Here is a 22345-nt window from a genome sequence, read left to right as displayed (position 1 = left end):
TCCTTGGCTGCTGTAAATCCGCCAACCAGCAGATGTCTCTTCCGCAAACACAAAAGCTAGGCCAAGAAACCCAAGCAGCTTTTCTTTCCCCAGCAGCCTGGAGTCCTGTCTTTGATCAGTTCACCCGGGGGGGGAATAAAAAATAAAAAAACTTCCTAGAGAAGGCAGCAAAGTAGCATCAGAGAGTTGCAGGGGCGTGGCGGTGTTTTGGGCACCCCATGCAGGCAGGAGAGCTTCCATGCATCTATGTGTGTGGGAAGAGGAAAGGTACAAGGTTTCAGCACAGTAGCAGTAGAATCTGGATTAGTTGCATTTACATTAGCACTAAGAGGAGTGGGGAGGGAGAGCAGCGCTGTGCTGACAACAAGAGGAAGGTGAGAAAAGTCGTTCCTTGCCCTGAAGCAGCGTCAGAGTGAAATCTGCAAAGAAACTTTTCCACACACGCACCCATATCAGGTAAAAAGTTGGAGACACGCGGCTTGCGTGGTGGGGAGTGGGACAGATCCAGCTGTGAAAGAAATATGGCTGCTGAGGAGCAGAGTTTGCAGAGGGTGTATGTGTATGGGAGGGGGGAATCAGTGGGTTGTGATCACTGTCACATCTGTAATGTAGGAGGGTGGTTTGGATCTGCAAGGCGACAACTCATTTGCTGGCAGGGGTGGCTGACTTAGTTTGGCTGGTGCACTGTAATAAAATATTTGGCGGCTGGGGTTGTTTTTAAGAGCTAATGATCTCTCCTGTAGCGCTTTAAACCTGCTGCGGCCCGTTTCCCTAATCCCCAGGGTAGTGTCTGTTTGCACGGTGCAAAAGCTTTGCCTTTGTTGTCGTCTGGGAGCACCCATATGGGCAAACCCATCTCGCCCCTTGCCCCAAGAGCAGCATGCTCCCAGATTTTGAAGCAATGCAGAATCTGCTGCTCAGAACCCGTCTCTGGGGTTTGCTGGCGATTTGTTTGCAAAGGGAACTCAGGATGAGTATGGAAAAAATGCCCAGCCACCTAGGGCTGTAGTCTTTGTAGTGTTCCTACAATTAGTGGACAAGCTTGGGAGTGTCTCTTTGCGTGCGTGTGTGTGTGTGTGTTGCAAAGCTTGAGACAAAGATTGCTATGTGGTAAGACGCAAGGAGGGGTAGATCCAGAGGCTTGTGAGTTGGCTTGGAGGAGTTATCCAAAGCAGGGGAAAACTTTGCAGTGGCAGCCTGAGTTCATTAGGCAATGAATCGAGTGTGGGAAGTTTGCTGGGAGCCTGGTTGGACTCTGGTTCCGGCCTAAGGCCTGCCATCTCCTCCCCAGATGTTCCTTTTATTTTGCTGCGCTGGAGCGTGCAATCCCGGAGGAGGGAGGGCCTCAGAGGGAAACACCCCTGGCTCTGAGTCCATGCTGGGTGTGCCCAGGAGAGCCACACAAGTCGTGGTGGCTGCCGAGAGCCCAGACAACAGGACCACAGTTAAGAAACTGGGTCATTCCAGGCTAAGCTTGTAAACCCGTAATTTGCAGTCAGAAGCAGCTCGTGTTCTGGGAAGGGGATGGGTGCTATGGATTGCCCTAGTTTGCCTGTTTAAAAGATGCTCTCTTAACCCCATCTCTCACGGAGAATGGCAAGCGAGCGCTCTTCCTTGCTTTCTGGTCCCCATGACTCTATCCCCTCAGATGGTCCTAAGGACACGGAAGTAAAAAGGTCAGCTCTCCCTTTTTGTAGCTATTTATAGAGCACCCATCCCTGTGGCATCTAGGTCCTGCGGCCTAGATATTTGTAGCCAGCTGCTCATGCGTGAATGGAGACCCCGTCTCCTTCCCACCCAGGCCTTTCTGACTTAACCATTTCTGTCGTGAGGCCAAATTCACTGCCAGTGTAAATGAGTGCAACTCCGGTTTCAGTGCAGTGCCATAGTCTCATCGAGTCCCATGGTTTCACCAGCTCTGATTCTAATCTGTGTCCTTGTCTGAGGGCTTTCAGAGCAAATTGCTTGCTGCCTGTACAAAGTAAATTACAGTTCTTACCCATCACAAAACTTTTAACTGAATAGGATTTGCATGTAAAGGCTTCCCCTCCCCCTTGTGTTTTTGTATGGTATGTTATCCTCATTTTACAGGTGGGGAAACTGAGGCATGGAACTGGGAATGGTTTGCCCAGTGGGCTACAGCGAGTCAGTGGCAGAGATGAGGATAGAACTCAGGAGTCCTGCTTTCCCCACTAGTCTCCAGGCCTGCTAGCCGTTTAAGACTGAGCATGGACATAAGCAAGTGACATACTCTAGTGGACTAAGGCTGGGGAGGAATTTGGGTGAAAAGTGTTTTCTCAGGGTTTTACTTCTGATAAGATGCCTTTGTCGGCTGTGAGGCAATGGCTGTTTTGACAGCTCCGGGGAGTGGCCTGGGGAAGGAATGTGAGATTCTACAGCACAACATTGCCATCTCTTGTAAGTTTTGGTTTTGTTGTTGCAAGTCTTATGATATTTGATGTTTCTTAAAGTCCCAGCTCCTGGCATCGTGGTGTGGGAGGATCTCAACTTTCCTTTTTTTAAAGTTTCTAGCCCTGGTGGTAGTGGAGAAAAGATTGAAAACGTAAAACCTAAAGGCTCAGTCTCTTTGTCGCTCTTTACAGATCCAGACTAACACGGCTCCCCCTCTGGTACCTGAAGGCTTAGTAATTACTTGTATTATAGTCATAAATGAGGATCCCACTGTGCAAGGTGCTGTACAAATAGAAGAAAAAGAGGGGCCCCATTCCAAAGAGCTTCTAATCTAAGTATAAGAAAAGAGGGAACAATCAGACAGGGGAGCACAAGGAGACAAATAATGGGCAGTGCTCTCAAAGGCCGAGAAGTGAATAGAAAGAACCCCACATCTATATTTAAAAATAATAATAAAAAAAAAAAAAAGCAAACCCCAAACAAATCCATGATTTCTTTGGGATCCTGACTAGTGACTTTTATTTATTTTAGAACCTGGGGCAGGCAGGACTGGTGACAGCTCCATGACTGCAAATGTTCTGATCGTATTTTCCTTGGGAAGAGACATCAGAGTTATCCTTTTAAAGCAAGAGCATTTCCAGCTGGGCTGGCTTGACAGTCTCAGAACTCAAGCCCCTCTGTCACTGGCAAGGCATGTAACCCCCACTGCTTCTCCCACTGCCAATGTGATTCAACCTTGATCTGGGGAGGGGTCCCCCAAAGGGGAAGCTCATCCGTGATCCATTCAGTCCTTAGTCTCGGCAGAGAGGTTATCGAGGAGGGTTCAGGTGGTGTCTAAACTGCAGGTGGCTTTGAAAGCCTGTTTTCAGACATAAGACTACAGAGAATAAGGTGGAAGCAGGATGCTTCTGTCGTGAAGCAGAAGCAGTGGTGGGCGCCTGGATCCTGTCTCTCTATAATCTATCACAACAGATTCCATTACCGCTCGTGCTTTGGCATTAAGGGGGCTGGCAGTGAATTACAATGGCAAGACAGAATTCACAGCTGTTTCAGTATCATTTTCTACCGATGCAGGGTACTCTGGCTCCAAAGCCCTGTAGCTGGCAACTCTTCACCACTCTCCTTTCTCCCTGTAATCCCCTATGTACGCTGCATGCAAATAGAGGAAGCATTAATGTATCCTGGCTGCTTTTAAAGTTCCCTGGGCCTGATCCAGCAAAGCACTTAAGCGTGTGCTTAACTTTTAAGCACAGGAACAGTTCCAGTTGACTTCAGTGGTACTACTAAGGCGCTGATAGTTAAGCATGTGATTAAGTGCTTTCCTGGATCAGGGCTGAAACTGAAAAGAGACTTTCCTCTCTTTTTTTTTTTTTTTAAAGCTGTGGTTGTAGTTGGAAAGGGGCAAATTTTACACAGTCGCTTTTTCCATTCGGTTTGTGTGAATCAGATCTGTAGACCTAACTGACTGAGGCAAGTTTTCAGGCCTGTTGCAGCTCTGAGCCTCGGCTGTAGTTCTTCATCCCTTGCTGGTAGAGCTGTCAACAGCTGACTGCCGAGGCCTTAGCGCTGCTCATGCCATCAGGAGGTGGGAAGAGCCATGAAGGAATTGTTAAGGGCTTAAATTTGCAACATCAACACTTGGGGAGAAGTGAGGGAGCATTTTTTGACTTGTAAATCCAGCGAGTCTTAACAATGAAACTATCCTCGTAGCATAAGGTACGCTGTCAGCTTAACTTTGAGCTAAAATTTGGATCCCATGTACGTAAATGGAGGGCCTCATTCAAAGCCTGTTGAAGCTGCTAGGAATCTTTCCATTGACTTTTGGCTTGTCTACTCGCTCAGGTTGTACCACTATAAAGCAGTAAACCTCCCACTCCTGGCCCATGTCTATGGTGCTTGGCTGGTATACCCATACTCTTCACACAGCGCACAGTCAACTTGTGGAACTCCTTGCCAGAGGATGTTGTGAAGGCCAAGACTATAAGAGGGTTCAAAAAAGAACTAGATAAATTCATGGAGGATAGGTCCATCAATGGCTATTAGTCAGGATGGGCAGGGATGGTGTCCCTAGCCTCTGTTTGCCAGAAGCTGGGAAGGGCAACGGGATGGATCACTTGATGATCACTTGTTCTGTTCATTCCCTCAGGGGCACCTGGTGCTGGCCACTGTCAGAAGACAGGAAACTGGGCTAGATGGACCTAGTCCTTATGTTCTTATACTGGTATACTACACCAGCAAAGCTCTCCTGCAGCGGACGCCGAGGGCAAGTCCACAGTTAAAAAGCTGCAGCTGCACCAATGGAGCTGCGCCACTGTAGTGCTTCAGTGAAGACCCTGCTACACCATTGTGTGAGCTTCTCCTGTCGGTGTCATTAATCTGTTTCCACGAGAGGCGGAAGCTATGTTAACAGGAGAAGCCCTCCCGCTGACAGTACTCTCTGCGCCCCAGGCTAGGTTTTTCACACCCCTGAGTTATACTGACATAAGTTTGTAGTGTAGACCTGGCCTATATATAGTGGCAAAACTGCACTTTTGCCTGTACAGCTTATTCCAACCTCTACCCTGAGCAAACCCAGCGATATTAGTAAAAGCGCAGTGTTGCTGGTCCAGCTGTGTCTACCCTGGGGTCTTTTGTTGGTGCAGTTTTTTCAGTCAGGAATCGCAGCTCTTTGCACCCCTGACTGGCAGAAGTCTATAGTGTAGACCAGGAGTCGGCAAGCAAAGCTGATATCCGTTAGGTGTGTGTCTGTCCAGCTGCAAATGAGCTGACCTGTAACGATTATTGGAAATCTCATAATGGAATTATTAGCTCACTCTTTTCTCTTCTCTTGTATGTGTTTATTCAGGGAGGAGTCTTACTGCTGGAGCTCCAGCTGACAACTCCAGTGCTGCCCATAGCCCAACCCAGTTAAATCAGGAAAAATAGCTACGGGAGAAAAACTGGAAAGGCAAGTCAACGCACTAGGTGGAAAGACACACAGATCGGGTCAAAACAAGATAAGAAAGCACCAGCCCTCTGCTCTGTTGACATAACCTCAAGGCTAGAGAGAAAAGGACTGTTGGGTAAAGAATTGAGAGGAATCGGGAGATTCCAGACCATTGATAAGGCGAGAATTAGCCAAACAACTCCACTGACTTTGCTTTTTTTATTTTATGACTTAAAAATACTTTTTGTAGGAAAATCTTTGCTCTATAGATTGAAGGGGCTGGGCACATACGTTTTGTAGAATTACGTCAGGCCTGTTTTGCAAGTTAGTTGTTCTGTCTTTGTTTGGTTTTGAGTTAAAGCTCTCCCCTTCTTTCTAGATTATTGTTACTTTTCTACACCCTGAAAAGCATTGAGACGCCAGTTGCAGACGCACCTTTTTTAATTTTTTTAAAGGTGATTTTGAGCTATAATTATCCAAAGTATAGACACACACAGAGCAGGTGGAATATTGCATTTCATCACTGCTGAGTAATTGAATTTAAAACAGGAAAGGAAGAGGAATTGGGATTAATTTGCCTTGAGAAAATTGATTGATAAAGGATAGGCCAGGGATCAGTTTGGAATCAGGGTTTTTTGGGAGAGGGGGACATTTAAAAAAACAACTTTCATAGAAACCTCAAAGTGCCTAACAAAGATTTTTATTTTAAATACCCTGGGTTGACCAAGCAGAACTAAATAGATTCTGGAACAAGAATTAGACCGTTTTAAAAGGAACTATTAATTATAATCTTTTTAGATATACTTTTGTTATTAATTAGAACAAATTTAATGGGATGGAAGGGGACTCTAAATTAATAGACAGGAAGAGGAAAAAGCTCGGAACCTGATAAATGAATAACAGTTTGTTTTGCTTAAAACACTAGTTTTATATCCTTGAAAGGAACATTGTCCTTTGATTGGTACTGGACAGATTTGACGTCTTTGTAAAGGCTAGGTTGAGACGTGGGGATCTTCTTTTTTTTTTTTCAGAAGCAGGTTGGGGTTGTTGTTGTTGGTTACCCCCCTCCACTCGTGTTCAGCGGAATCGACTTCCCTAAGAATTTGTAGAGTCAGGAACGGGAGCGAAATACGCGACAGTCAGACTGCAGCAGAAAGTGAACCGGGATTGCAGCTGGCGCTGCTTGCTGGAGAGAGACCGGCCCGCACGATCCGCTCCCTGCCTCGGTGAATGTACTAAAAACACTGAGGGGCACTGCGGAAAGGGTTTTGTCTGGGCCAGATGGAGCCCCGACTCGAGCAGGTGGATCCCTTGGCTACGAAAGGAGACGATGTAAACACAGAAGTCACCAGACCTGAAATCTGCCAAGCCCCTCTGGGGCTAGAGGGGGACACTGCTGGCATGGGGGATGGAGCCCAGGCTGCAGCAGGGCAAGGCAGCATTCTGAATGGGCAGGAGCCAGCAAGCCCAAAGGGGACTGGGGTAACGCACAGTGAGGAGGCTCCTTCTGGGCAGGGCAGCTCGAGCTGCCAGCAGGCCTCAGACCAGGAGCATGAGGACACCCCAAGGAAGGATCCATCCCCGAGAGCAGGGCCCAGTGACGAAGCCAGGCAGCTGGAGCGTGGGGAGCCAGAAGGAAGAGCGGACCCCAAAGAGAAGCAGCCTCCTCTGAGCAGGAGCATCCAAACGGGAGGAGTCGCCTCCCCACAGGACGACCCCATCTCCAGCCTCAGCCCAGGTGCCGCAGAGCCCGAGCCTGACTTCTATTGCGTGAAGTGGATCAGCTGGAAAGGGGAGAGGACACCCATCATCACCCAGTGTGAGAATGGGCCCTGCCCACTCCTGGCCATCATGAACATCCTGTTCCTGCAGTGGAAGGTAGGTGGGAGCCAGGGGAGGGGCGCTGGGCGCAAGGAGATTGAATGTAGTTCATGTGAGAGGCTGCTGTCTAGTGGCATGGAGGAGGCTACTTGTACTGAGAGGTTGGATGGCTTGAGGGTTAGGACACTGACCTAGCACTGGGAAGACCCAGGTTCAAGATCCTGCTCTGCCACAGACTCTGACACACCTTGGGCCAATCATTAGCATCTCTGTGCCTCAGTTTCCCCAAATGTAAAATGGGGATAACAGCCTAACCCCCCATGGGTGCTTGAGGCTATAAAGTGCTCCGATACAATGGGGCCCAGATAAGTATCCAGAATACTGGGGAAACCTGCCCCAAGGGGGAACTTAATGAGTCGTGCTAGCTACCTGCTGTTGTGCGTGTGTGGGAAACATGCACCATGCTCCTCAAGCTTCTGTTGCCACAGAACTGTTCTGCAGTCACTGAAGCGTTTGCGTTCTGAACTCCCGTTGTCAGGGTTCTTGCCAGCGCCAGCCCACTGAAGTGGGTGAAAAGACTCCTATTGCCTGCAGTGGGCTTTGGAGCAGGCCATGGGTATCCTGGTATGTGTCTGACATTACGGTAAAAATAAGTCTAGTCAAGTCTCATGCTTCAGGGCACCTGCTGGCTACCACAGGGATCAGGAAGAATTTTTCTACCTCCATGCAGTCTTGCTAGGTAACATGGCCGAGTGGATCAGGGGCTGAACTCTGGAAACCTGGGTTCTATTCCCAACCCTGCCTCTGGTTTGCTGTATGACCTTGGGCAAGTCACTACCCCACTATGTGCCTCAGTTTCCCCATCTGTAAAATGGGGATAATGAGACTGATGCGGTGTGGGAAAGTGTTTAGCAACTGATGGATGAAAAGTCCTGTAAGTGGGTGGTTGTTTTATTGCCATCTTCTGAAACATCAGGTGTTGGCTGGTGGTGGTGTGGGTTTCCCGACATGGAATAATGGGTTACGAGGGCTAATGGTCTGAATCAGTATGGCAGGAGGCGGACTAGATGGACCAAGTGTCTGACCCATTATGGCTAAAGCGGGGCTACCGAGTTAGCTGGATCATCTCACGTGGCAGGGCTAATCTGCGTAAGGATGTTATTGGGATTGATTATCCCTGTACCGTGATTCAAAGGGAAGCCTCGAGGGTCAAAACCGTGCTGGGAGAGAGGGGCCTTGGCTAACTTCCCCACCCCCGCTCTGTCTGCAGGTGAAGCTCTCCCCCAAGAAGGAAGTGATCACATCGGATGAGTTGATGGCGCATCTCGGTAAGTGGGGAATTCAGGAGAGCACCTGAGGGGACCGGGCTTCCCGGCACTATGCTGTGTTCCTGGGGTGCTTAAAATTCCCATCAGCTTCTCTGGGAATTCTAGGTGCACAAAGAAGAAGACAGGACCGGGCCCTTAATGCTATCTCCTGCCTGCTTGTGTGGGTGCCTTTCTCCCCGGTCCCAAACACAAATGGAAAACAGGCTGCATTTAGTGCATCTCTGTTCTGTTCCCCACCCCCCCTTCCATCCCAGTCTTCATCCCCCATCCCATCAGGACAATGCTGCAGGGCTAGACTGAGAGCCATCAAAGGGGCCTTTCCATTGAGCCTGTGCAGGAATTGCCATCTTGACCATAATCTAGATCCAGCCCACGCCCAGGGATAGGCCAAGCCCTTGCCCTGGTCCTAGAGGCAAAAAGGATACTCCAGTTCCTGGCTCTTCCACAGACTCCCTGTGTGACCATGGTCAAGTCACTTAGCCTCTCTGTGCCTCAGTTTCTCCATCTGTACAATGGGGATAATAGCCCTGTTCTGGCTCATGGGGTGGGTTGGGGCTGTGAGGATAAAAACATTAGTGAATGGCGCCCAAGTATTACCGTATTGGGGGACTAGATAAGTACCATCCATCAGTAATAGGGACTGGGTGTTTTCTTGTCTCAAAGGCGACTGCATCTTGTCCATCAAACCCCAAGAGAATTCAGAAGGGCTGCAGCTCAACTTCCAGCAGGTAAGACCATCTGGATCCACCCCTCACCCCGCCTCTGCAGAGTATCGAGGGAGGTGTGGGTGGCAGGGTTTACAAACGCCTATCCTGTCATCCTGAACTGCAGCCCCGCTGCGAGGGGGAGAGACCTCGCGTGCCGCAAAAGGAATCTGGGAGCTGTGTAGCTAGCAAGAGTAGTCTAGCAGTTAGAGCGCTGGACGGGGACTTGTTCTGCCATAGGCCCGGTTGATGCCCTTGTGCAAGCCACTTAATCCACCCAGTGCCTCAGTTTCTCCATCTATTTAAACAAACAAAAACCCCAATGTCTGTGTCTGTATAAAACAGGGTTGGGCAAACTGTGGTTCACGAGCCACACGCGACTCTTTTACAATGAGCATGCAGCTCGTGGAGCCCCCCCCGTGCTCCCCACATTCTCCACCTACCAGACTTGAGCCCCGGCAGGTGCCTCCCGTGGGGCAGAAGCCCCAAGTCCCGGCAGCTGTGCCCTGGTTCTTGAGCTTCTGTAGATTGTTCTGTGCGGCTTGGAGGGTCAATGAATTTGGCCAGCGCTGATATAAAATAAAATAAAAATTATTTAGGTGACACTTTCCATCTGGGTTTTAGGGATTAAAAAAATTCCATGCCTGCATTTGTGGCTGGTGAAGGCCAGATAAGTGCCTGAATGCTGAGATAAGTAGCAGAATTGTTGATTGGGCAGGCAACGGCGTGCGATTTCAGAGCTGCATGCTGCTCCATCTTCCTTCGCCCTGTCCCCCCCTCAGGATGCCGTCCGCCTCGAGGGCACTTTCCACTGGGTTGGGAGAGGAGCTGCTGAAGCTAAAGGAGGGTGTTGGCCCAAGAACAAATGGGGATTAAACTGGTCAGGAGTCAATGGAGACTGGAAATTTAAAAGCAGGTTTCTAGCCACCAGAGGAGGGAAGTTCTGGACCAGCCTCCGATAGGAGAGGGAAGTGGCCTAACTAGTCTGAAGATGGAGCTTGATCAGTTTCTGAACGGGCTGACGTGGCAGGATTGTCTGTGCTAGCAGGGACTCCGGACTCCTTTCAGACCTGTGTCCTCCATTCCACACGGGTGTCTTGTCTGGATTTCTATCAGCTGTGCAGCCCCCTCTGGTGCCGGTGTGCAGCCCTGGTTACCCCAGCCCCAAAAGAATAGGGCAGAACTAGCGCGGGGTTCAGAGAAGGGCAGCGGGAATGGCTGGAGGCCTGAAAAGACTCTCCAATGAAGCGAGATTGGAAACTTTGGGATTGTTTTACCTTGCAGAGGAGGCAAATAAGGGGAGACACAGTAAAAGCGTATGCAGTCGTGAGTGGGACAGAGAGTGTCGAGCAGGCACTTCTGCTCTCTCTCGTTTATATGCGAACAAGGGGATACGCTAATAAAAGGAGATGTGTGATTAACCTGTGGAACTCCTTGCTGCTTAAGGCCACTAAGGCCAAGAATACAGCATGGCTCAAAGAGGAGTTGGGTGTCCATATGGAGAACAAGTAAAGCCAGAACTGGACCAGCTAATGCTGACTATATGAGCACTGGAAGGAAGGCAGAACTTCAGGGTTGAAATCCATCTCTGTAGGGACTAGGAGGAGCTGTTCGGGGAGGCGGGTCATCCCACTACTGACTCCTGTGGGGTTTGTGCACCTTCCTGTAAGGCATGTGGAGCAAGCCGTTGTGGAAATTGGGATACTGGGCTTTAGGTGGGTTCCGATCTGATCCAGGCTGGCCATTCCTATGCTCAAAGCACTTTGCAAGCACTAATGGCTCGTCTACACAGGGAAATGGATTGGCATAACTAGTGCCGAAGAAGCTCTTCCGGAGCAGCTGTCCTTGTGGATGCTCAGTTCCAGAATAAACATGACTTTAGTCCAGAATAATTACTCCCCTTTGGAAGCGCGCTGATTATTCTAGAGCAGAGGGACTCTTGTTCTGGAGTGGAGCGTCCACACGGGGAGCGAGTCTGGAATGGCTCCTCTGGTCAGTTTCTCTGTATAGACAAGTCCTGACTGAGATTCACAGCTGCCTGCTAGGAAGTTCGTTACAGTAGTGCCCGATTTGGGATTGGGACCCCATTGTGCTGGACGCTGTGCAGGCCTCGCAAGGGATGGTCCCTGCACGTAGAGGACACAGATTGGTGTGTGACCAGGGCCAGAAAGAGAACCCAAAAGTCCTAGCTTCCAGTTGGTACTGCTGGGAACGCTAGCCGAGGATCAGGGCTCCGTTGTGCCAGGTGCTGCACAGACAAGTCACAGAGAGACTGTCCCTGCTCTGGAGTGCTTATGACCGATGCGACAGCAGGATGAAAGAGACCGACGAGGCAGGGATAGGAGGAAAGCAGGAATCCCAGCCCCTCTCTTGCCACAGCTCCTCTGTCTCCTGTCTACACAAGGTGCTGCCCTCTCTCTTTCCCGACTCCAGAACGTCAATGATGCAATGATGGTCCTGCCCAAACTGTCCACGGGGCTTGACGTGAACGTGAGGTTCACGGGTGTCTCTGACTTCGAGTACACCCCAGAGTGCATTGTCTTTGATCTCCTGAACGTCCCACTGTACCACGGCTGGTTAGTGGACCCACAGGTGAGCGCCGTTGCTGTAAAGTCCACGCTGTGCATCGAATGGATACAAGCCAGAGCCAGTGTGTTGGTGCATGGAGGGGGTGGAGCAGGGGAGCGGGAGACAATGTGAAATAGTGGATAGAGTCCTTAACTGGACCTCGTAGCACTGAGTGTCATCTCCAGCTCTGCCACTGCTCTGCTGAGTGACTTTGAACAAGTCACATCCCTGCCCCATGCCTCAGTTTCCCCATTGCAAAGTGTTTTGAGATCTGCTGGTGAAAGAGCAGTGGGAAAGAGTTCGATGGCATTATGGTTATCATATGAGCAGGAGCAAAGGCAGCTGTAAATTCAGAGGAGGGTTTAGGAATTGACGAAGCTGAAGTCCTGTCCAGAGCTTCTTAATTCAGCTTCTCATGGCTGCTGGTAGCTGAGAATGTCTGGGGGGAAAACGAAAGGTTTGGGGGCCGCTCAAGGGCCATCACTCCACGCAGTGGGGTGACACCCGTCCACGTCAGCTCCAAGAACAGAGGGGACGATCTGTGGGAGGGGACGGTCCAGCCGGGCAAGAGATGGTGCATTCTGTCTCCGCAACGTTGTGCGGTCGTGCCAAGCTGATGCCAGTTTCGGCCCCGACTATGGAAGGAAGTCAAGCCCAACCCCCAGATAGTGGGAGAAGAGCAGAAATATCTCTGGGACCAAGAGCTAGGGTTTGGGTCGATGCTGAGACACAAAGGCGAGCGGCTGGGGCAGGGGTTTTGCAGGTGAAATCCTGGCCTCGCTGAAGCTGGCAGCAAAACTCCTGTGGGCTTCAACAGGGCCAGGCTTTCTTTGCCCATCGGCTGCCAGTTTGAATCCAGTCGGGATGGTAGTGACCAAGCACTCTGCCCCCCTGGAGCAGGGCTCTGGTCCCATTTTCAAAGCAGATGTGTCCGGATTGCCGCCCAAAAAAGCCACCAATGTAAGAGCTTCCCTCGTTGGCTGCCCAGCAGAGAGCTGAAGATGGAGCAGGCCACTCTGCCTGAGCTATCCCCATACAGAAGGATGAGGTGCCTTCTTCCTGAACAGGTGGGGGCAGGAGTGCATTGTGGTGGCCCAGCTGTCCCAGATCTGGGACTAACCAGGGACCCTAGTCTCCTGTCTCCTTCATTTACAACTTAAAACCAAAGGTGCAGCTAAAAGACCAGTGGAAACACCAGGGCAGGTTTGCCCCATTGCTGGCAATGGCACAGAGGGCAGGCAGCCTGCGCCACCCCGATGCAGGGGCAGTGGGCACCCATCTGGCCCTTACTGGCACCTGTGGTTCTGTGGCCCCCCGTGGGGCTTTGCAAGGCAATGGATAGCCAGAGCGCAGGACTGCGCCAGAACTCCCAGATTGGGTGCAGGGCTGGCTCTGCTCGAGGGGAGCATCCCCTTGTGGGGCGGAGGGGCAGGCTGCACGGGCATTAAATTCCCTGTGCACCATCCTCGCTGGCGCAAAGGGGCTGCAGGGTAGCGACCAGTCAGGCCTGTGCTTTCCCATCTGGGCTGGTTTAAAAAACCCTCTCGGGAGCCCTCCCTGGGCTCCTGGGGCCATCTCCTTCCCCCTCCCCTTCTCCTCCAGAGCCCGGATGCTGCCCAGGCCGTGGGCAAGCTGAGCTACAACCAGCTGGTGGAGAAGATCATCACCTGCAAGCACTCGAGCGACCCCAACCTGGTCACTGAAGGTAAATCCCCATCCCCTGGGGAGCTCAATTCCCTGCCCCCCTGCTGAACACCAGAGGCACTCGCCCCTCCTTAGGGGCATTGTGAGGGAAGCGATTTCAGATCTGCAATGGGGTAGACTCCGTGGCCAGATTCACTCCTGCACTGGTATGGGGGAGGGGGACAGTTTCCCCTAAACAGGGGTTATGGGAGCCTGTCCCCCCCTCAGGGGACCCCCCCCCCATGTGCCAGCAGAAGAGTGCAGATTAACCAGGGTACAGGCTTGCTCATGGGTAGCGAGGAACTGGGGTTCCCCAGGGAATCTGAGGATGTGCATCCGACCTTTGAAAGGCCTGGCTGCGTTGAGGGTGGGGGTACTGCGGTTTGGGACACTCCCCGCTTCACCCGATTTCCACCAGCCCACCCAGTGTCGCCAGGTGGGAAAAGCTCAGGGAGGAGCCACCCTGCGCCTGGCTGCGTTTCTGTTGCCAGGTTGCCCTGTCTGGCATCAGATGAACGGGCCGTTGGGTTGCACCCAGGAAGATTAGCTGGGGACGAGACATCAGAGCCATTCCCTGGCTGCCTGGGCAAATGCTGACTCCTCTACGGGCATGGAGGGAGCTAAACGGCAGAGCACCTGCACCCCCCCCCCCCAAGGTATTCCCTCCCAGCCCCTACTGCTGCTCGGTGAAGGTGCAGCTTGTTTGCTCCAAGCCTGTGCTTCCCAGCTGTGGGTCGCTAGGCAGAGTGGCCCAGTGGGTAGGGCACTGGATTGGGACGCAGGAGATCTGGGTTCCGTCCCCTGCTCTGACACTGAGCAAGTCACTTCCCTTCCCTCTGTCTCTGGTTTGGTAAATCGGTTTAGCTGCTGTCGGTAAATTTGTAGGCACAAGTTGAACCGGTTTCACACCCATTGTAGGGGCACCCACGCTGAGTGCCAGTGTAACCCCCCCCGTTCACACCTGCACCCCACCCTAGCTCACAATTCGTTTCTCCACCCCAGGCCTGATCGCCGAGCAGTTCCTGGAGTCCACGGCCACCCAGCTGACCTACCACGGGCTGTGCGAGCTCACGGCCGCGGTCAAAGAGGGGGAGCTGAGCGTTTTCTTCAGAAACAACCACTTCAGCACCATGATCAAGCACCAGGTCAGCCCGGCCCCTTTCGCCCACATCTCTGCCTTCCATAACCGCTGCTGTGTGCATTTTCACACAGGAGCTCTGGGGCTGGGGAGGCACCAGGAAAGGGTTAAGGGGCTACTTTGAAGGCCCAAATAGAGATACTGGGGAAACTGAGGCACGGCTGCTGCCCCAGCACAGCCCTTTGTGGCCCGGAGCGGCATTTGTGGCAGCCATGCCTCAGTTTCCCCAGTGTCTCTATTGGGGCCTTCAGTAGCCCATTAACCTCCATGCAAGGCAGGAAAGGGTTGAGTGATGGTGACCCCTTGATTGCAACATCCCCAGGGGTTGTGGTCTCTGTGCCCTAGTGAATCACAGGCCTGGTCTACACTACGTGTTTAAATCGATTTAAAGAGCGTTAAATTGATTAACGCTGTACCCGTCCACACTACAACGCCCTTTATATCGATATAAAGGGCTCTTTAAATCGATTTCTGTACTCCACCCCGACAAGAGGAGTAGCGCTAAATTCGATATTAACATATCGGATTATGGTTAGTGTGGACGGAAATCGACGTTATTGGCCTCCGGGCGGTATCCCACAGTGCACCAACTGACCCGCTTCTGGACAGCAATCTGAACCGATGCGGCAGCGGGCATGTAAACAGGAAAAGCCCCCGAACTTTTGAATTACATATTCCCTAGTTTGCCCAGCGTGGAGCTCTGATTCAGCACGGGTGGCGATGACAGTCCGAAATCCAAAAGAGATCCAAGCATGGAACCGTACCGGGAGATACTAGATCTGATCGCTTGTATAGGGAACATCTTTGTATCAGCTCCCGTTAACAGAAACACGAAATGCCAACCGTTTGAAAAAAAATCTCACCAGAAAACACAGCGCTGCGGACAAGCGATACACGGGAAGCCAGAGACCAACGATCGGACCTCATGGATGGAGGGGGTACTGAAGGACTCCAGCTATCACAGTCCACAGCAGTCCGAAAAGTATTGCACTTCTGGCTGACTCCCAACGTCTGTAGGTTCAACACAGTGTCATGGCGTGGTTCAGGAAAGCTCTCAGTATTCTTTCCCCCACCACACGTGAAAAAAAAGGGAAAAGACATCTTGACTATTTCCAATGTCACCCTATGTTAATGAAAGCTGCTGGTAGAACTCATGCTGCAAGCCAGTGAAGAGCATATCCGCGTCCTCTCCTCTCCTCCTCCCGTGTAGACCGGTGGCAAGATAGGACATAGTAACCGTCCTCATGAAGATCTAACATGTATGTACATACGAGGCAAACATATGCGGTTACTACCAGAGATAGACACGAACGGCTACAACCCAGCTTCACCAAGCAACTGGGGTGCTTCAGCCCCCTCCATTTCCGGCAGCGTTTGGAGTGAAGAAAAAGATTCTGTAACTGCCTGGATCTGTCATAATGCAGCAGCATGCTGGGACTCCTCCCCACACACCGCTATGTCGCTGACTACATCGCCGCCGGAGGCTGCCTCCCCCTCATACTTATGTCAACATAAACAGCTCAGTGTTCTTATTCACTGATCATCTTTAATTCTTATGACACACAAATGGGCAGGAACATGCCACGGTAGCCCAGGAAGGATGGCGGGAGGAAGGGAAGAAACGGTGGGGTGTTGCAGAGGCACCCCCTGAAGACTGCACTACGGACACTGAGTGCTCTGATACACTGGCCCTCATACACTTGCCCACTATTCTAGGCAGGACTGACTCTATTTATACGAAACATAAGGGAGGCGATTGGGCTCAGTCCCAAGTGATCAATCCCAATTTTGCATTTGCGTTGTGCCCCCAGCGTTTCCAGCCAGGGCACTCATGAACAGCAGCTAGACACGTACAAAAGGAAGGAGAGAATACCGCACTCATTGCCAGTTTTCCTCCGCAGTAGACAGTCAGAACGACCGGTAATCAATACTCTGCTATCATTGACAAAGAGCAAGGTGAATGCTGCTTAGTGTAGCGTTGGAGTATCGCCTCTCTGTCCAACGGCATCTCCCAGTAAACCATACAGGTGCCGGAAAAAAAAAAAAGCTGAACGGCTCCATGGTTTGCCGTCTAATGGCGTCTGTCCAGGGGCAATCCAGGAAAATGGCGAGAAAGGATTGTCCAGCTGATGAGTTTTCCACCGGAGAAGGAATGAACTGACGACATTTACCCAGAAAACCACCCATGACAATAATGATTCAACCAGATTCCAAAGGGCGGGGGCACAATGCAACGCTTCAGAAATCGACGTTAGCCTCGGAGCATGGACGCACAACGCCGAATTACTGTGCCTAGTGTGGCCGCATGAAATCAAATTTATAATATCAGTTTTATAAAACCGATTTTAGCTAATTTGATATTATCCCGTAGTGTAGGCGTGGCCACAGGCTGCCGCTCCGCCCGCCCTCCAAGGGCTTTCAAGTGGACGCTGTCTCTTCTTCATCTCTCCACAGGGCCACCTGTATCTGCTGGTCACGGACCAGGGTTTCCTGCAGGAGGAGAAGGTGACCTGGGAGAGCCTGCACAACGTGGATGGGGACAGCTGCTTCTGTGACGCCGAGTTCCACCTGAGCCACACCCTGGGGAAGGAGGCGGCCGGCAGCTCCCCCCAGGAGCAGAGGCAGGTGGACCAGGTAGGAAACAAATGGCTCAGCGGAGGCCGGACTGCGTTGGGATGTGGTTAGTTACAGTACCAGAGCTGAGTGGTTAGAGCAGAGGGGGCTGGGCTTCCAGACTCCTGGGTTCTGTTACTGGCTCTGGGAGGGGAGAGGTGGCAGGGTCTAGTGGTTAGAGAGGTGGGGGAAGGCACTGGGCTTCAAAGCTCCTGGGTTCCTTTCCAGCTCCAGGCAGGATATGTGGACTAGAGAATGAAATTTGTAGCTCCCCTGCTTTTCTGACTGAAATGTGTCACCTCCAGGAATCAGTATCTACTGTAGCAGGATCCTTATCTTTAGGACAATGTTGTCTAGTGGTTAGAGTGGGGTGACGCTGGGAGCCAGCGCTCCTGGGAGCTGTCCTGGGTGGTCAGTGAGGGAAATAGGAACTCAGAATCTGTCTGGGTGGCTCTGTCTCTTAACCCCTCTGAGCTTCCATTTCCCCCCTGCACACACACTCCCCGTAGAGCGAGAGTGATAGACCCTCCAGAAGGAGAGGGGGTCATTGCGGACAGGTGGCCTAGCCCAGAGCCTCTGAGCCTTCCAAACCCCCCTCCCTTGATGATCACTGCTAAAGTGAATTCATGCAGAGGCCTGTTGAGACTGACGTACCTCTTCAGCGACTTGTCTCTAGTTCCTGCCCCTAAGTGTTTTGCAGCACTGTTAAATGACTGCTGCGTTGCTCCCCAGAGGTGGCTGCATGCCAGCGCTGGGTGAGTGATCCTGTACATGCACAATTTGTATAGGGCTTTGGAACCCTCCGGGAAATAAGATCTCTTCTTCTGTGTATCTCACTCCCTGGAAGTCCCAGCGCTGACCATCAGAGGGGTAGCCATATTAGTCTGGATCTGTAAAAGCAGCAAAGAATCCTGTGGCACCTTATAGACTAACAGACTTTTTGGAGCATGAGCTTTCTCTAGCTTGCTTGCATATATATACCTGCCCCTGGAAATTTCCACTACATGCATCCGACAAAGTGGGTATTCACCCACGAAAGCTCATGCTCCAAAACGTCTGTTAGTTTATAAGGTGCCACAGGATTCTTTGCTGCTAGCACTGACTATGTCTCCCCCCACCTTTGCCCTCAGGACTACATGATAGCCCTGTCCTTGCAACAACAGCAGCAGGGCCCCTCTGCCCTGAGCGACCTAGAGCTTGCGCGCCAGCTGCAGCAGGAGGAATATCAGCGGCAGCAGCAGCCAGCGACGCCTCCTGCGCAGGTAATGGGCCCTGGCATCCCTCCCAGAATACATTGCAGCCGCATCCCACTCCCCTGCTATGAGGACCTTCCTTCCTCCGGGATCCTGGGGAGCCTGTCAGCGCTGCTCCTAGACCAGGGATGCTGTGGGGGTGGCACCCTCCTATGGTGAGGGACACTCGAACTCGTGCCTCCTGCATGGTGGGGCAGGGTGGGCCCATTCCAGCCTCCCTCTAACCCTCCCACCCAGGAGTTGCCCAGCTCAGCCCAACCATCCCTCTTGCTGGTCATACCAGTATTCCCCCTTGTGTGGGGACTACGCTCCGGTCACACTCGGTGGTGCTGGGACTGCTACTCCGTCCTGTGCAATTCTGTCTCCTCCTCCCCATGGCCTAGCTACAGCCCGCAGGCCTGTGCTCCGTGGCCAAGGGCAGAGCGGGGATCTGTGGTTTTGCATGGGAATCTAACTCCAAAGCCTCGGTGGTCTCCACTGCAGCAGGACAGCGACTGGAGCCTGGAAGTGAGGCCAGGCACCTGGGTTCTGTTCCCAAGCCTGTGGAGGGTGCTGGGGGGAGATGCCTATGGAGGGTGCAGTCCTGGAAATTGGGACCCATTGACTCAGATTGCTAGCTCTGGGAGGAGTATTGCCTAATGATTAAAGCAGGGAGCAGGCGCCAGGACACCTGGGTTCCAGGCCATGTGCCAAGTCACTTCCCCTCTCTTTGCTTCCATTGCCCCCTCCTAGGAGAGGATATTGGTGGGGAGGGGAATGGGACTGGTCTGAATAGCACCCTGAGATCGCTGAAGGCAGCAGCTGCTTTTTCGTCTCTTTGGTTTCAGGGGAGAGCTCAGCCGTCCGTCCGGCCAGCCGGGGAACGCAGGCAGAGACACAAGCAGGAGTCGGACTGCGTCCTCCTCTAGAGCCACTCGCCCCCTGCCTGCTGCTTTCGGACCCCTCGCCCTCCCACGGTCCTGCCATGTCACCATAAAGACTCCCAGACGACAGTCCCTGCGGGGCTCGCCTCGCCTCCGGTTCCCCCGCCCGCCGCCCTCCCCAGCACAGGACCTGCTTCCCTAAGAACTCAGTCCTGGCTCCCGCACTGTGGGGGTGAAACCTCGGGCCATGCTGCTGGCTTTTCCCTGGCCTGTGTATTGCAGCGCATGAGGGCTGGCACAGACCTTCCAGGGCAGAGTCCAGCTGGGCTGTGCATCGGCTGCAGTTTCTCCTCATCCCTGACGCCCTCAGCTGTACCTTGTACTTCTGAGCTCTCACCAAAGATGCCGAGTGTTCTCCTCTGCCAGCTCACACCCTCTGGCTCCCTCTGAGCTTCTTCCCTGCAGAGCTCTGTGGTAGAGGCAGAGAGTTCAGTGATCAGAGCCTGGACTCCTGGGTTCCATTCCCAACTCTGGGAGTGGAGTCGGGTCTAGTGGTTAGAGCAGGTTGGGGCTGGGAGCCAGGACTCCTGGGTTCTAGTCCCAGCTCTGGGAGGGAAGTGGGATCAGTGCTTAGAGCAGGGTGTGGGTGGGAGCCAGGACTCCTGGGTTCCATTCCCAGCTCTCACCCTGACTTGCTGTGGGATGCTGGGGCAAGTTGCTTTCCCTCGCCACCACCCCTCCCGTTCCTCCATTTCTCCATCTGATGAGGCGGAGGGGAGAAAAGGAGGTGATGGTACCGGTGCACCCACTCCATCCTCAGATGCTTTGGAATCCCCAGAGAGAAGCAGCTGTGATGCTGTGAAAACACAGAGGCTTATTTAACAGGGACGAAGCGGCAGCCGCCGGCCTCCCTCGGGCGGGGGCAGCTAACCCACTGAGCGTGCCAGGCAGCTGCCCGGCGCCTCTCGTGAATTCACGTGCAGGCTCTCTGGGACGGGGGGAGCACTGACAAAGGTGTGTCCCTCTCCTGCTGCAGGTGGAAGGAATGCTCTGCACGGCCTTGGCGCAAACAGGAGGATGCAGAAGGTAGCCAATGAGTTGCTGCCTCCTTATTTAGATTTTCATGGCAGGGTGAGCACAGACTCTGGACAAGCACCTTCCCCGCCCCCCCTCCTATCAATCCCATCTAGTCTCCCCTTGGGTGGGTCTGATCCTGCACTCAGCAGTCTCCCCTTGGGTGGGAATTCTACGGGCAAGGCCGTTGGCTCTAATTAACTAAGGCAGCGAGTGGATCTGTGGCGGGGGAGGGGAACCTGTCGGGTCAGAACTCTCTGTCCAGCCCAGTGATGTGAGCTGAGCTGCAGGAAGCACATTTTCAGGGTGCATTGAAATAATTGCAGAGTAAAGCGCACAGAGCCTAGGAGCCAGGGGGAGGGTTTGGATGTAAATTCCCTGCTGGGACAAAGCTTTCCCTTAGCCCTCTCCACTGTGGCAGCTTCCTCCCTCGAGCAGGGAGGGTTTAAACCAGGCCCTGTGGAACACAGCCTGAGGAGGGATGGTGGGTCATTGCCTGGGCCAAACCTCATTGGCATCAGTAGCCACCTAGCTGGGTCGTGGAGGGTACTCGGAGCCCCTTCTGTTGCAAGACGCTGAGTGACACAGGATGCTCCTGGTCTAGCAGCAGCCAGCAGGACTTCCAGCTCGAGTGGGGGAGAGCGCGGCTACCCCAGCTCCCAGGTGACTGCACACTGGATCGCAGCGCCTACCAGGGAGGAGAGGAATTGATCGAGATGCTTGCTGGCCATTCCAGCAGGTCAGCAGTGGCTGAGCCCACAAAAATGGCCAATATCCCAGAAGAAGCATCTCTTGTTCCCGTCCTTTTCTGGTTCTGCCCAATCCCTCGTCCTCATCTAGACAGCTTCCTCCGCAGAAAAGCTGCAGCTCCTCATCCTGTGACATCCCCCACCTCCACCCCGTGAATTGAATGGGATCAGGATCAAACCTTGAGGATACTAACGAACCGTCTGCGGTAGGCGTCTGGGCACTTCCTTTCACAGGCGGCTGGGCTCTGGCCCCAAGCTCTGACACTCTCGGGCTTGATGAGTTTTACTCTTTCTTTTCTACTCTCCGTTATTTGTAACACTGCCTTAGACATTTGGAAATAAAAGTCTTTCCCTAGGGTGATGGTTTGGGGGGCTGGGGTCTTGTTCCTAGGATGCTCATGGGGCGTGTCTGTCTCCTAGGACTGGGGTGATGACTTTCTGTATGTCAGCCTCCAGGGCTCGTCTGTCCAATCCAACACTCGGGCTCTAGTCTGCTGGGTGTTTGTGTCTCCTCCAAGGGGCAGAATGTCCATCTGTTTGTCCATTCAGCATGGGTGAGTGGGGGGGACATTCTGCCCCTTGCAAAGAATACCCCCACCCCTACGAATTCCAATTAAACTCCAGTGGGAGTTGCTCCTCTGCAAGTCAGGTACAGTGCTTTTAGGTAGGTCCTACATAAACAGTGAAGACTGTCAGGGTTTTTTGTTGTTGTTTTGGTGGCAACAGCGAATGAAAAGTGAAAGTCGCTGGTGTCTCACCCATGACCAAAGCACGTCATGAGCCCAGCAGCCTTTTCCTTCCTCCAAAACGGGCTGCCTGCAGTGTCTTTGTTGGATGCGACCACCTTTGGAGATGACTGAGACTTGACAAACTCCCTTCCTGCAGGTCACTGGCAGAAGAGCGTGTTCTGTGTCAGGACCGAACCCATCCCCACCTTTCTATGTCTACTCTCCAGTTTTGGTGTGTGGGCTTGTCCATGGGACTGGGAGTTACTCTGTAATAGCTATACCTGATTAGCATCCTGTGTGGACGCTGAGTCTGGATTGAGGGAATTTGTTCTGCTTTAGTTTAATCTGGATTAAGATAAAAAGGAGAGAAGGCACACTTCTGCCAGAATCAGTGTCTCTATTCGGGAATAGCTACTGCAATTTAAATTCATGCCCTGCCTTAATCTGAATTAACTTTTGAGTGTAGACAAGCCTTCATTCGGTTT

General features: G+C 52.4%; 1 protein-coding gene across 2 annotated transcripts; it reads left to right on the top strand.

The window, feature by feature from the left end:
* The first annotated feature begins 54 nt into the window (after nucleotides 1-54).
* MINDY1 (MINDY lysine 48 deubiquitinase 1) lies at nucleotides 55-21489 on the top strand. 2 transcript variants are annotated; one of them, XM_075071111.1, is made up of 11 exons: nucleotides 55-456; nucleotides 5258-5359; nucleotides 6370-7216; nucleotides 8430-8487; nucleotides 9151-9215; nucleotides 11625-11783; nucleotides 13362-13464; nucleotides 14445-14587; nucleotides 17035-17214; nucleotides 18324-18455; nucleotides 19274-21489. In XM_075071111.1, the coding sequence occupies exons 3-11, from the start codon at nucleotides 6620-6622 to the stop codon at nucleotides 19352-19354; spliced, it is 1518 nt and encodes a 505-aa protein (XP_074927212.1). In that variant the 5' UTR covers nucleotides 55-456; nucleotides 5258-5359; nucleotides 6370-6619; the 3' UTR covers nucleotides 19355-21489. The 2 variants fall into 2 exon arrangements, with proteins under 2 accessions (XP_074927212.1, XP_074927213.1); XM_075071112.1 differs by lacking the exon at nucleotides 55-456 and adding an exon at nucleotides 4708-4760.
* Nucleotides 21490-22345: the final 856 nt, after the last annotated feature.

Source organism: Chelonoidis abingdonii, chromosome 11, assembly GCF_003597395.2.
Source record: "Chelonoidis abingdonii isolate Lonesome George chromosome 11, CheloAbing_2.0, whole genome shotgun sequence".
In the NCBI taxonomy this organism is placed as follows: Eukaryota; Metazoa; Chordata; order Testudines; family Testudinidae; genus Chelonoidis; species Chelonoidis abingdonii.
The sequence above is the reverse complement of the archived record's forward strand: the minus strand, read 5'-3'. Positions and strand labels throughout refer to the sequence as shown.